The following is a 13,071-nucleotide window of genomic DNA, read 5'->3' on the forward strand; positions in this document are numbered from 1 at the left end:
TTAAAGGGGTATTTCACTTTGAAAACACAACCTTGGGGTCATTTTAACGTCTACCCGGGCTTTTGTGTGCACCCCCAGACAGTTTTTAAGTTGCTCGATTCAATATTTAGATACATGATGTACATTCTATAAAAAAAAAACATTGTAACTTCAAACTCCATTTAAACCAAACAAACGTTCCTGGTTCCCCTTAAAACAATGATTTAACCATTTACAGTAGACCTGGAACACATCTGTGTCACTTTAGATTTCTTTGGGCTATTCAAAAATAGCAGATATACAAGCTCATAGCGCGGCACCGAGTGCCGCGCTATGAGCTTGTAGATCTGCTATTTTTGAAAAATCTTGAAAAAAAATGTTTAGATTTTTTTTTTTCAAAAAACTTTTAGGATTTAGAAAACATTTTTAAGTATCGCCGAGGTCTTAATGGGTTAAAAAGCAAAGCGGCAATGGTGACATCAAATCTAGGGGTGCAACAGTTAATAAAACGTATCAATTTTGTCGATTTATTAAAAAGAAATAATGTAATGAAATAGAATGAAATACAAGTTGTATGTGACTAAATATCGAGATTTGAGTTAAACTAAATCTACAGTTGATTTAGCTATGAGCTTGTACACAGCATCTGCTATTTTTGATTTTTTTTGGAATATTGCATCTTTGTCATTTTAGATTTGAGCTAAAAAGCATTAATTTGGCTTTGGCTATTCAAAAATAGCAGATGTACAAGCTCATATGCCGCGCTACGAGCTTGTAGATCTGCTATTTTTGAAAAATTGTGAAAATGTGCGCAAATCTTTGAATATATATATATATATATTATTTCTACTGGGGGTCCCTGGAACAAACTATCTTGAGACGGGGGTCTGCCGCCAAATACATATCATTTTGGGGGTCCTTGACATGAAAAAGTTTGAGAACCACTGATATAGAAACATGCGTTTTTTAGAAGACATTTGTTGAATCGGCCTCAGGTCTTAATGGGTTAACTATTTTTGTGGGGGGGACCACCCTGGTATCCCCGGACCCCACTTTGAACCACTGCCCTCGCGTGCCCACCGTGTATGGGAAGACTCTTTTTTTTTTATCTCTGTCCCCGCGGTAACTGTCGCCCCCTCACTTCCTGTCCTGTATCAGGGCTGACGCCTCTGCACCCTGGTCTGTCTGTCTGTCTGTCTGTCTGTGTGCACTGTGCAGCCTGAATGTTATCACAGTGGTGTAAAGTAACTAAGTACGTTTACTCAAGCACTGTACTTAAGTACAATGTTGAGCTATTCTTACTTTACTGAGAGTATTTCCAATTTTCAATACTTTTTACTTCTACTCCACTACATATCAGAGGCAAATATTATACTTTTACTCCACTTTAGTGTTTGAACACTTTAGTTACTTTGTAGATTTAGATTATTATCACGAAACGTACATTAACCACTTCAGCCCCATACATTTCGGCCATGTGGAAATAGCCGATCTACAAGCTCACGTACAAAGTACAAATTCTCAATTCAAGGTCTACTAAACTGGAAGACTCATTAAGCACTGAGCTTGTTTAAGATGAGATCCCCATGCACACACATCATGATGACATATAAGTGAACATAAAAGTGAGCTTGTAGATCTGCTATTTTCAAAATATGTTTATACGTTTGAAAACTTGAAATAGGACATTCTGCCCAATGAATATTTTTTACTTTTGGTACTCTACAGTAAGTACATTTTGATACCCAATACTTTTGTACTTTTACTCGCGACTACATTTTGAATTCTGGACTTCTGCTTGTAATGTAGTATTTCTAAATTACAGTATTGATACTTTTACTTAGGGATAGTTCACCCCCAAAATGACGTTTTTCCTATCGATTAGTCACCCCATGGAGACTTGAATTCATGGATATTTTTTTTGTTTTGTCGCATTCCTAAGCCTTGAAGACCGACAGCGGTTCCGGTAGGAGACACAAAGAGTCTCATTTGTGTCTCCTACCGGAACCGCTGCCTAGCGGTCCGCTGGTCATCACATTGTAGGCTTCTTATCCATGAATTCAAGTCTCCGCGAGGTGGATTCGATAGAATCATCATCGATAGAAAAGAAGTTCATTTTTGGGTGAACTATCCCTTTAAGTAAAACCACTGGGTATCACAGTGAGGGCCCGAGGGCCTGAGGCGAAGATGGACCTGGGTGGTCCTGGGCGGTCCCATGGCTCCATTAGACCACTCAGGCAGCCAGGCCAGACCTTCTCATCCTTGTGGACTGGGTTTAACAATAGCCTGGCTGCTGCTGCTGCCGCTGCTTGGGCAACAGTTCTGCCAATCAGGGCCAGCTGCGCCCGCTGTTTACACAAGCACACACGGAGTCAAGTTCTCCAGTCATTATCTCAGTCATTTGGAGTGCATGTAGAAGCCAGCATGTATTCTACACAGTGGTGGAAAGTAACGAAGTACATTTACTCAAGTACGGCACTTAAGTACAGTTTTGAGGTATTTGTACTTTACTTGAGTGTTTCCAATTTCCAACGCTTTTACTTCTACTCCACTACATCTCGGAGGCAAATATTGTACTTTTACTTCAAACTTTAGTTACTATTTACTTTTCAGATATAAATTATGACATTATGAAACATGCATTAACCACTTTAGCCCTATTTTATACGTAGGCTACTTGAAAATAGCAGATCTACAAGCTCACAACGTGTCGCATCGCGGCGCGTTGTGAGCTTGTAGATCTGCTATTTTCAAACATTTTAGTACTTTTACTTTTTGTACTTTAAGTACATTTTGATGCCAATACTTTTTGTACTTTTACTCCAAGTACATTTTGAATTCTGGACTTTTACTTGTAACAGAGTATTTCTATATTGCACTATTGGTACTTTTACTTAAGTAAATCATTGTAGTACTTTTTCCACCACTGATTCTATACAATTTAGGCATTTACCAGACGCTCTTAATCCAGAGCGATTTACAGTAAGCAAGGAAAACACAAGGTTATACATAAAAATGCGTAGAAATAGCTATCTAGGATCGTAGGTAAACCAAGAACCTATCATCAGTCTAAACAGTAGAATATCAACAAAACAAAAACAAAATCTATAATCTGTACATTGAAACTATACACACTAGAGGGTGCCAGGTTTATATTTGACCTGGCACCTGTCTACATAACATGCTATCTAAATGACATTTTAGCCTTTTGCATAAGCCCGCAAAGGCTAAAATGAAAGGATGTCGCGCGGCTAAAATAGTCAATCTACGAAATAGCCAATCAACAAGCTACATGTACAATCCACATGTCGCGAAGACTGGACCAAACCAACACTCGGAGACGGTGGTGTTGAAAGCCTTTAAATGGCCATTTATTTAGAATAATGCCACAGTGGGAATGGAGGAGAGCTCCAAAAGATAAATAAATAAATAAGGTCGTAACAAGCGTAGGTTCTCATGTGTTTCAGTCCACGTCAACGTGGCTAGCCAGTGAATAGGCTCTATATGCACAGCAGCCATATTGGAACGAAATTGGGCCTCTTCCTTAAACTTCCTTCACAGGTGTTACCAATGATACTAATGAAGGCTCTGTTCCATTCTGGTCAAACAGAGAGTCAGGGTGCTGATATTGTCGCCCAATTCACTGAGAGGCACTCCTTTTTCCACCGTGGCGTATAGTTTCTCTCATGTTTCATCGGCCTTCTGCTGATGAAAGTGACTGGGTGCTCCTCTCCATCTATTACCTGCGCGAGCGCGGCCCCCAATCCCTGTGCCCGACGCGTCAGTACGGAGGAGGAAAGGTTCGCTGAATTCCATACACTTTACGAAGGCTGCCTCGGTCTCCGCCGTCCAGGAGCAGCTTTTTTTCCCGGTCATATCATGCAGTTTTAACCCATTGAGACCTGAAGCCGATTCTACACGTCTCCTAAATCTCAACAGTTTTCTGAAAAACGTTATGTTTCTATATCAGTGGTGCTCAATCTTTTTCATGTGAAGGACCCCCAACATTATATGTTTTTGGCCGCGGACCCCCATCAAAATAGTTAGTTCCAGGGACCCCCAGAAGCACAGATTTGAGTTAAAAATGTTTGCTTTAGAAATATATATATTCAGAAGATTTGCACACATTTTCACGATTTTTCAAAAATAGCAGATCTACAAGCTCGTAGCGCGGCACTCGGTGCCGCGCTATGAGCTTGTATATCTGCTATTTTTGAATAGCCCAAAGTGTAACTTATTGTAAGTCGCTTTGGATAAAAGCGTCTGCTAAATGACTGTAATGTAATGTAATGTAATGTAAAATAATGCTTTTGAGCTCAAATCAAAAAATGACACAGTTCCAGGTCTTAATGGGTTAAGAATGTCTGATAATGTGAAATCAGGCCCATAAATGATTGTACTTGCTTTTTGTTGCTGTTGGCCGATGCCAGCAACAAAACACCCCAGACACCTTTCCGGCGGGTCTAGGGTCTTACACAGCCCCTCCCCAATGGCTTAACAGTTATTTCAGTTAACTAAAATCAATTCTACTAGGTCAGGACGGCTTGTCAGGACAGTTTAAGACCAGGACCGAAAAAATGAGGACTATTTGATGGTTTTCTTTTGAAGATGGCAGCTTTATTACAGTGGATCCATGACCCCCAACCCAACCTCAGTCACTACCTTCTGGTTTCACTGTGATCACCACGGAGACGACCCCTCCCTCGTGTTTATTTGAGTGACAGAGAGAGAGAGAGAGAGAGAGAGAGAGGGACCTAGGCATGTGTTTCCAATAGCAACACATAAACAGAAGACATAGTTATCAAAAACATGACTTTAAGTTGTGTTGCATCGCAAGTTCGCAACATGTTGTGAGCTTGTAGATCTGCTAAAAAAACAACAACTATGTTTTAAACAAAATAATGAAAAATGCAAAAAAGCTTTTCAAATGATTCAAATTCAAAAGTAGCAAAAGTAGCAGATCTACAAGCTCAAAAAAACGCGTCGCCTCGCGGCGCGTTTTGAGCTTGTAGATCTGCTACTTTTGATACTTGTGTGTGACGCTGTAGTATGATCAAGCTTGCCGTTAATTTACAAAAAAACAGAACAAAAAGTTTGAATATGGAGATGCAAGGTTTCTGCTGGTGTTTCTTTTGTGTGCGTTGTTTTTACCCTGTGTTGTATCTGTAGTAACTCTTCCTGCCCTGTAACTTAACTGCTGTGCTGACTCTCGTGACTGAATATCTTATCTCAAGTCATGTTTTGTATTGTATTGTATGCATTGTATTACTGATGAATTGAGTGCAATGGACCACAGTAGAAACAATACCCTAGGACTTTTTGTGTTATCCTTTTAGCATGATTTTTGACGGTACTACTTGTACTGTTTATAGAGCATAGCAGTTTTTTTTAGCCTATAGACAATTCCGAAAATATTTATATAAATTATTTTAAGCCTGGAACCAAGCCATCCAGGCTCCTGGTGAGTCATGACCATAACACATTTGATTCTGTGTCCAAAAATCACTACAAAAAAGACCTGCAAACAAGGCAAGGTACAAGTTGTACTTTTGTCTTTTTTATAGCTATGCTTATAGGCATGTTAACCCATTCAATCCTGGAACGCATCTGCAAATGTCTTCTAAATCCTAGCAGTTTTCTGAAAATCGTATGTTGCTATATCAGTGGCTCCTAAACCTTTTCATGTCAAGGACCACCCAAAATGATATGTATTTGGTGGCGGACCCCCCATCTCAAAATACGTTGTTCCAGGGCCCGCCCCAGAAGCAAAGATTTGAGTTACAAATGTTCGCATTGAAATGTATATATCTGCTGTCCGGCAGGAACCAGCTAACTCCAAAATGTTCATTTTTCAGGAAATGACAAAAACAAAACAAAAAATGGAGTTAGGAGGTTTTGTTCATAATTGATAAGAACAGCTGAATGGACCTCCAAGCTCATAATGAGGTTAGAGGTCAAAAGGGGGTGGAGCCTGGAGTCAGCTAAACCAGCTAACTCCACCCCCCTTTGGTGGAGTTAGCTGGTTTAGCAGAAAGTTTGAGGATCCAATGGAGTTAGCTGGGTTTGTCAGAAGCGCTTTTTAATATTTTTCATTGGTTCAACATTTTTTGAACCATCACACAGACGTAAAGGGTGTTGCAAAAGCGGACAAATTGAGTTAGCTGGTTTCTGCCGGAGAGCAACGATTCAAAGATTTGCACACATTTTCATGATTTATCAAAAATAGCAGATCTACAAGCTCATCGCGCGGCACTCGGTGCCGCGCTATGAGCTTGTAGATCTGCTATTTTTGAATAGCCCAAACATAAAATGATGGCTATGGCTACAATCTAAAAATGACACAGATGCGTTCCCCGGATTGAATGGGTTAATGAAGTTTATCAGTCAATATAAAAACAAATTGTCCCGTCTTTCAGGTGGATCTGGGGTCGGTGGAGCTGCAGGCGGTCCCGGACCCCGTGGAGGTGAGCCGGCAGATGATTGGCCAGTCGCTGAGGCGCAACGCCGACCTCGAGTCGGAGAACGGCAAGCTGCAGGAGGAGAACGGCCGCCTCCAACGAGAGCACCAGCGCATCGTCCGAGAGTAAGACCGCAGGGAACGCATCTCTGTCATTTTAGATGTCTTTGGCTATTAGAAAATAGCAGATATACAAGCTCACAGCGCGGCACCGAGTGCCGCGCTGTGAGCTTGTAGATCTGCTATTTTTTTTAAGATCTTGAACATTTTGTGGAAATCTTTGAATAGATATATTTACTAACAACATTTTTAACTCAAATCTTTGCTTCTGGGGGGTCCCTGGAACGAAATGTTTTGAGATGGGGGTCCGCGGCCAAACACATATTATTTTGGGGGTCCTTGACATGAACCGCATGTAACGTTTCTTTTAATTGATTGATTGATTGATTGATTGATTGATTGAATACGTTATTAGTCAGGAAATGTAGAACAGCATGAGGTACAGAAAGACATTAAAGCTAAAAGGATAACACAAAAAGGTCCTGCACCATTGTGGTCCTATGTATTCAATTCATCAACACAGCATCAAAATAACACAAAAATACACATCATCAACACATATCAAACACTATATGTACAAAAAAACTCCTATCTATGGGAACATTCTATGGGTCTCCTGATAGATGGATTTTCAGGCGTGTTTTGAAAGAAACCAGTGATCTACATTTCTTTAATGGATGGTTGTCAGGGGATTACACATGTTGGTGGCAGAGCAATAGAATGAGAAGTTTCCCATGATGTCTGTTCAAAATGTGGGGTGGTACCAGATCATGGTCGCTCCCTCTAGTGTTGTGGCTGTCACTCACTTTGGAGAAGTAGTTAGACAGGTATGAGAGAAGGAGGCAAGTGTGGAGGGATGGAGGGAGCATGTGCGTAGTTGTTGGCATAATGTTTTTTACATCAGTGATACAGAATGTGGATTGATGATAACGTTATCAACTGGATTCAGTGAAAAAACACATATTTCGATGTTGATTTGAGTTGATATTATGCAGCCTAGTTTCATTTGAACCACTTTTGAACCATGTAATTTAAAAAACAACAACAAAATAGCCGATCTACAAGCTCACACAATATGTCTCAATACAACATGTTGTGAGCTGTTAAGCGGGGGTTCACACAGAGCACGATAACTATGACGCATAACTATAAATAAATGTTTCTCTGGATGGCAGAGTCCCACACCATAATTATAATGACAACTATAGTCATTATATTATTTAGATCAGTAGTTCTCACACTTTTTCATGTCAAGGACCCCCACATTGATGGCTAATCTGAAAATATTTTGTGCCAGGGACCCCCAGACGAGAACAAATATTTCTAATTTTGAATCTAAATTTGAAAAATAGCACAAGTGCGTCACTTCGTGCCACGCTGCGAGTTTGTAGATCTGCTATTTTCACTATATTTGAAATGGCTTAAGTGGCTAATTCATTTTTCCTGTAAATGTAGTGGAGAAATGTAGTGGAGTCAAAAGCACACTATTTGTTTTTGAAATGTAGCAAAGTGAAAGTCATAAGTATCCCAAAACAACTTCAAATACCCCAAGTAAAGCACACATAGTCCAAAAATTAAGTACAGTACTCAAGTGAATGTATTTTGTTACTCTCCAGCACTGACTGTTAACTCTTTAAGACCGGGAAAGTATCTGTGTCATTTTAGATATCTTTATTTATTCAAAAATAGCAGATCGACAAGCTCATAGCGCGGCACCTAGTACCACTGATATAGAAACATACGTTTTTCAGAAAAACGTTTTTTTTCTAGGATTTAGAAGACATTTGTAGAGTTGTATCTCAGGTCTTGATGGGTTAAAGTGTTAGACTGGACTTGACCTCACACAGGACATGTCATTTATTTGCGGGCGTGTTCTAATGATTGGAGAGCTGCCACTGGGCACAGAGGAAGAGTGGTCATGTCTGGACGGGGTGTGGTCCTTCATCATCATCATCATCCTCTCTGTGTGCACAGACACATGTATTCCAACGTTAAAGGTGTAGTTCACCCAAAAAAATGCTTATTTTCAATCAATTACACACCCCATAAAGCCTTGAATTCATGGATTAATTTTGTTTTTGTCGCATTCCTAAGCCAATAATTTGACCGGCGCTCTCTCCGGTAGGAGACTCAAATGACCTGCATTTGTGTCTCTTACCGGAGACATTAGTATCTTTCCGCCGGCCATCAAGTTATTGGCTAATTATTGGCAGTGCAGACTATTTGTTTTTATGTTTGGCAGCCTAAGACACAGACTGGTTTTTAGAGGGTTTCAACAACTTGCGATGGCAAAAAGGCTGGCAAAGTATTGTGTGTCTCTGCTGTAGAGTTCTCCTCAAATTCTGCCTCAACCCGACCTGATGTTTTCGGGCCGGCCCGGGCCGAAAACATATGCTAATTAGTCGGGCTGAGCCGAGCCGCTGGTTCTGTGAAAACATTTAATAAATAAAAAATAATCTATTACTCCCCCAAACATTTATATCAACTGCCCCTAGCAGCCGAACGGGAAGGCAGACGGAAGTGGATGCGTTGGATGCAACTCAAAGTGAACTTTACTCAGGTATCTAGTCCGTCGTCGTCCGACCCTCCTAGCCCGTGTTATAAAAAAAAAACTGGTGAAAATGGCCAAAACTCAAACATCGGCGAAAGTGGCCGTTTTCAAGATGTTTTGGCCATTATCTCTGGGACGGAAGGTCCAATCTGCTCAGTTCAAAGCTTGTTGGATAAGTGACATTTTTTTGGGGGTTCTCCGGTTTTCGGGCGTGCAATTATGGTAATTGTTCGGGCTGGGCCCTGTTCGGGCTGGCCCAGTTAGGGCCCAATTAGGTTCGGGCCTTCATTCTCAGGCCCATTGAGAACTCTAGCTGTAATAGGCTCTATTCACAGCAGCCATAGTATCACTTCCTTCCCAGGTGTTACCAATGATACTAATGAAGGCTCTGTTCCATTTAGTGTAGCACAGTGGTTTCCACGACCCCTCATAACTCTGAGAGTGTACAAATGGAACCAAATGGACCCTTACGGGTCCATTTGGTTCCATTTGTACACTCTCAGAGTTACACACCTGTAAGGGGCCATTTGGAAGGTTTCCAGTGAGCCAACACGCACAATATCAGCACCCTGACTCTGTTTGACCAGAATGGAACAGAGCCTTCATTAGTATCATTGGTAACACCTGTGAATGTCTTCTTAATATGGCTGCTGTGAATAGGTAATTGGCAGCCGTCATATATGGCAGAGACGCTGTTACGTAGTGACATGCTTATATTGTATCATGAAGACATTATGCCGTGATTTTGTGAATGTAACCTTACTGTCATATTTGTGCCCCTTGTATGCTCTCCTTTGTGGACATGAATGAATTGTTAAAATGTGTCGCAGGCTGCAGCAGCGTGTGGAGGAGAAGGAGTCCATGGAGAGAGAGCTGTACTCTCGCTTCATCATGGTCCTCAACGAGAAGAAGGCCAAGATCCGAGGCCTTCAGGACGCCGTCCAACGCCTCCAACGCACCGGCCAGGACAACACAGACACAGACAGACACAGGTTAGTGTCTGTCTGTGTCTTTTGCTTTTTTCACGCCAAGGACCCCCAAATGGATATGTATTTGGCCGCAGACCCCCCATCTGAGAATGTTTTGTGCCAGGGACCCCCCAGCAGTGTTGCCAGATTCTGTGAGAGAAACAAGCAACGAGGTCTAGGAAAACCAGCCCAAAAGAAGCGGCTGTGGGCCACATGAGCACTTTAACATATACATCAGCTATTTGAAAATAGCAGATCTACAAGCTTACAACGCGTCGCGAGCTTGTAGATCTGCTAGTTTCAAATACAATCTTGCCGGGAGATTAAAATAAGCAGATCTGGCAACCCTGCCCCCCAGAAGAGAAAAAAATGTAAAATTTCCTTTTTCGTTTTGAGACAAAAATAGCAGATATACAAGCTTGACGCGCTGTGTACATCTGCTATTTTCCAGTGGCTAATTTCTCTCTCTCTCTCTCTCTCTCTCTCTCTCTCTCTCTCTCTCTCTCTTCTCCTCCATCACACTCTTTATCTCGCCGTCTGTCCTGCAGTGATGGAGAGATGACGGAGGTTGGAGGAGGAAGCACCGCCTCTTCCCTTGAACCCACTCTCCTCATCACAGGTGTGTGTGTGTGCGTGTGTGTGTGTGTGTGTGTGTGTGTGTGTGTGTGTGTGTGTGTGTGTGTGTGTGTGTGTGTGTGTGTGTGTGTGTGTGTGTGTGTGTGTGTGTGTGTGTGCGTGTGCATGTGTGTGCGTGCGTGTGTCTAAAACAAGAGAAATTGTTGTTTTATGTTTAAAACAGGTTTTTAGAGTTTTTAGACTTATATTTAGGAAAAGTTTCATGTTGGGATTATTATTAGATATTTAGAAATTATGTTTAAGGGTTATTGAGCTTGTAGATCTGCTATTTTTGAATAGCCAGCACAAAAATTTAAAATGACACAGATGCTTTCCCCAATTTTATTTTTGCCTTTGAAGTTATGCCTGATTTATACTTAGTTACCCAAAAAATAGCAGATCTACAAACTCAAAGATGTAAAAGTACAGACAATTAGAAATACTCCAGTAAAGTAAAAAATCCTCAAAAGTGTGCTTAACACTGTCATTTCACACAGAACCAGGAGATAACGTGATCCAAAGATGTACTGCTCCATTCACTACCTGGTTGAAGTATTTGGGAAACATTCTGTATCTCGGCTCCAGTGTTTTACTATGTGTTTTTGTCGAGGCATGCTATTTTCAACAGTGTATAACAAACGGGAGGTCGCGATGACATCTTTTTTTTTACGGAAGCACAGTGAAACCCTCCGTGATTAGCAACTATCAGGGGATCGATCATACTGGAGATAAATATTCTGTGGTTCTTGAAAGATTAGTCGGAATGCTTAAAAATGCTGGCAGAAGCTACGGCCTGTTTTAGAAAACCCCTGGCAGTGAATGTGTTAAGTACAGTACTTGAGTAAATGTACTTAGTTACAGTACTTTACACCACTGGCTAAAAATCTAAAATGACACAAACGACTTCCCGGTTTCAAGGGGTTAATTCCGAGAAGAGTACAAATGGAACCAAATGGTACCCTTAACTGGTCCATGTTGGTTCCCATGAACATCAATCTTTTTAGTTATATGGAGGACCTCATGGAAACCCCTCTCAAGGAGGACTCCTGGGGGTCCCTGGACCCCCCCCAGATGGAGAACCAGAGAGTATTACAGTCTAGTATACTGAACTGGGCCAGTCATGATGATGAGAAGAAGCAGCCAGAACAGGACTGGGTTGTAAATATGTCATGGCTGGATGGGAGCTAATGGAACAAGGCTGCACATTCACTTTAAATGTTGCAACATCACCAGCGTTCACACAATGAACTGGAAAAAGTGCTTTAACCCATTCTGCCCGGGAACGTGTCTGTGTCATTCTTTGCTGTTAAAAAAAAAATAGCAGATCTACAAGCTCATAGCGCTATAAGCGTGTATATCGGCTATTTCTTTGAAAAATCGTGAGAATGTGTGCAAATCTTTGAATATATATATATATTTTTAAAGCGAACATTTGTAACTCAAATCTTTGCTTCTGGGGGGAATTATATTAATGTCTTCTAAATCCTAAAATCCCCCCCAAAAAAATGTAACTTATGTTGCTATATATATATATATATCAATGGTTCTCAAACTTTTTCATGTGGACCCCCATCTCAAAATATTTGGTTCCAGGAACCCCCCCCCCCCCCAGAAGCAAAGATTTGAGTTATGGTGCCGCGCTATGAGCTTGTATATCTGCTATATTCTGAATAGCCAAAGTATAAAATAATGGTTAAAGTGGTTAAAATCTAAAATGACACGGATGTTTCCTGGTCTTAATGGCTTAAAAATGTGTGTGTGTGTGTGTGTGTGTGTGTGTGTGTGTGTGTGTGTGTGTGTGTGTGTGTGTGTGTGTGTGTGTGTGTGTGTGTGTGTGTGTGTGTGTGTGTGTGTGTGTGTGTGTGTGTGTGTGTGTGTGTGTGTGTGTGTGTGTGCGAGTGTGTGTGTGTGTGTGCTGGTTCTGCATCATTAATTGTGTCCTTGTACTCTCATTACTCACAATCAAATAACAAACATGAGTCTTCCTTCAGGCGTAACGTCCATCACGAGCACATATGCCACTTGTGTGTGTGTGTGTGTGTGTGTGTGTGTGTGTGTGTGTGTTTGTTTATATTGTTATAATGACATGACATTTGTCATTTAAATCCAACAGCCAGATAAATTGACCGTTAAAGGCAGATACTGTAAGAAATCATCTGAGGCCGTTAGATGTGAAAAAGGGGGAGGGGCAGTCACAGCATTCGAATGCAGTGACTGCATTTGAACGCTGCGAGTTTCGGGCCATTTCTCAGAAGAAGAAAAAAAAAATCATAATCAAAAACACATTAATATTGACACATTTTATGTTCATGCAAAGGATACAATGTTATGTTTCCACATCGGTGAGTTGCAGTGGTGGAAAAAGTACTCTTTTTTTTTTTTTTTTTTTGCTTGAGTAAAAGTATCAATACCACCATGTCGAAATACTCTGTTACAAGTCC

At 41.0% G+C, this 13,071-nt stretch overlaps 1 protein-coding gene across 1 annotated transcript in view; it reads left to right on the forward strand.

Moving 5' to 3' along the window:
* Positions 1-13,071, forward strand: part of LOC311044280 (DNA repair protein XRCC4-like) — a 105,223-nt gene that overhangs the window by 69,307 nt on the left and 22,845 nt on the right. Inside the window, exons 5-7 of the mRNA XM_084055735.1 lie at positions 6,396-6,562; positions 9,878-10,039; positions 10,564-10,634. Of these exons, the coding sequence (XP_083911861.1) occupies positions 6,396-6,562; positions 9,878-10,039; positions 10,564-10,634 (400 nt within the window). The remainder of the gene's footprint in view (positions 1-6,395; positions 6,563-9,877; positions 10,040-10,563; positions 10,635-13,071) is intronic.

The sequence above is a fragment of the Gymnoscopelus microlampas genome (assembly GCF_963454915.1).
Source record: "Gymnoscopelus microlampas genome assembly, chromosome: 4".
NCBI classification, from domain to species: domain Eukaryota; kingdom Metazoa; phylum Chordata; class Actinopteri; order Myctophiformes; family Myctophidae; genus Gymnoscopelus; species Gymnoscopelus microlampas.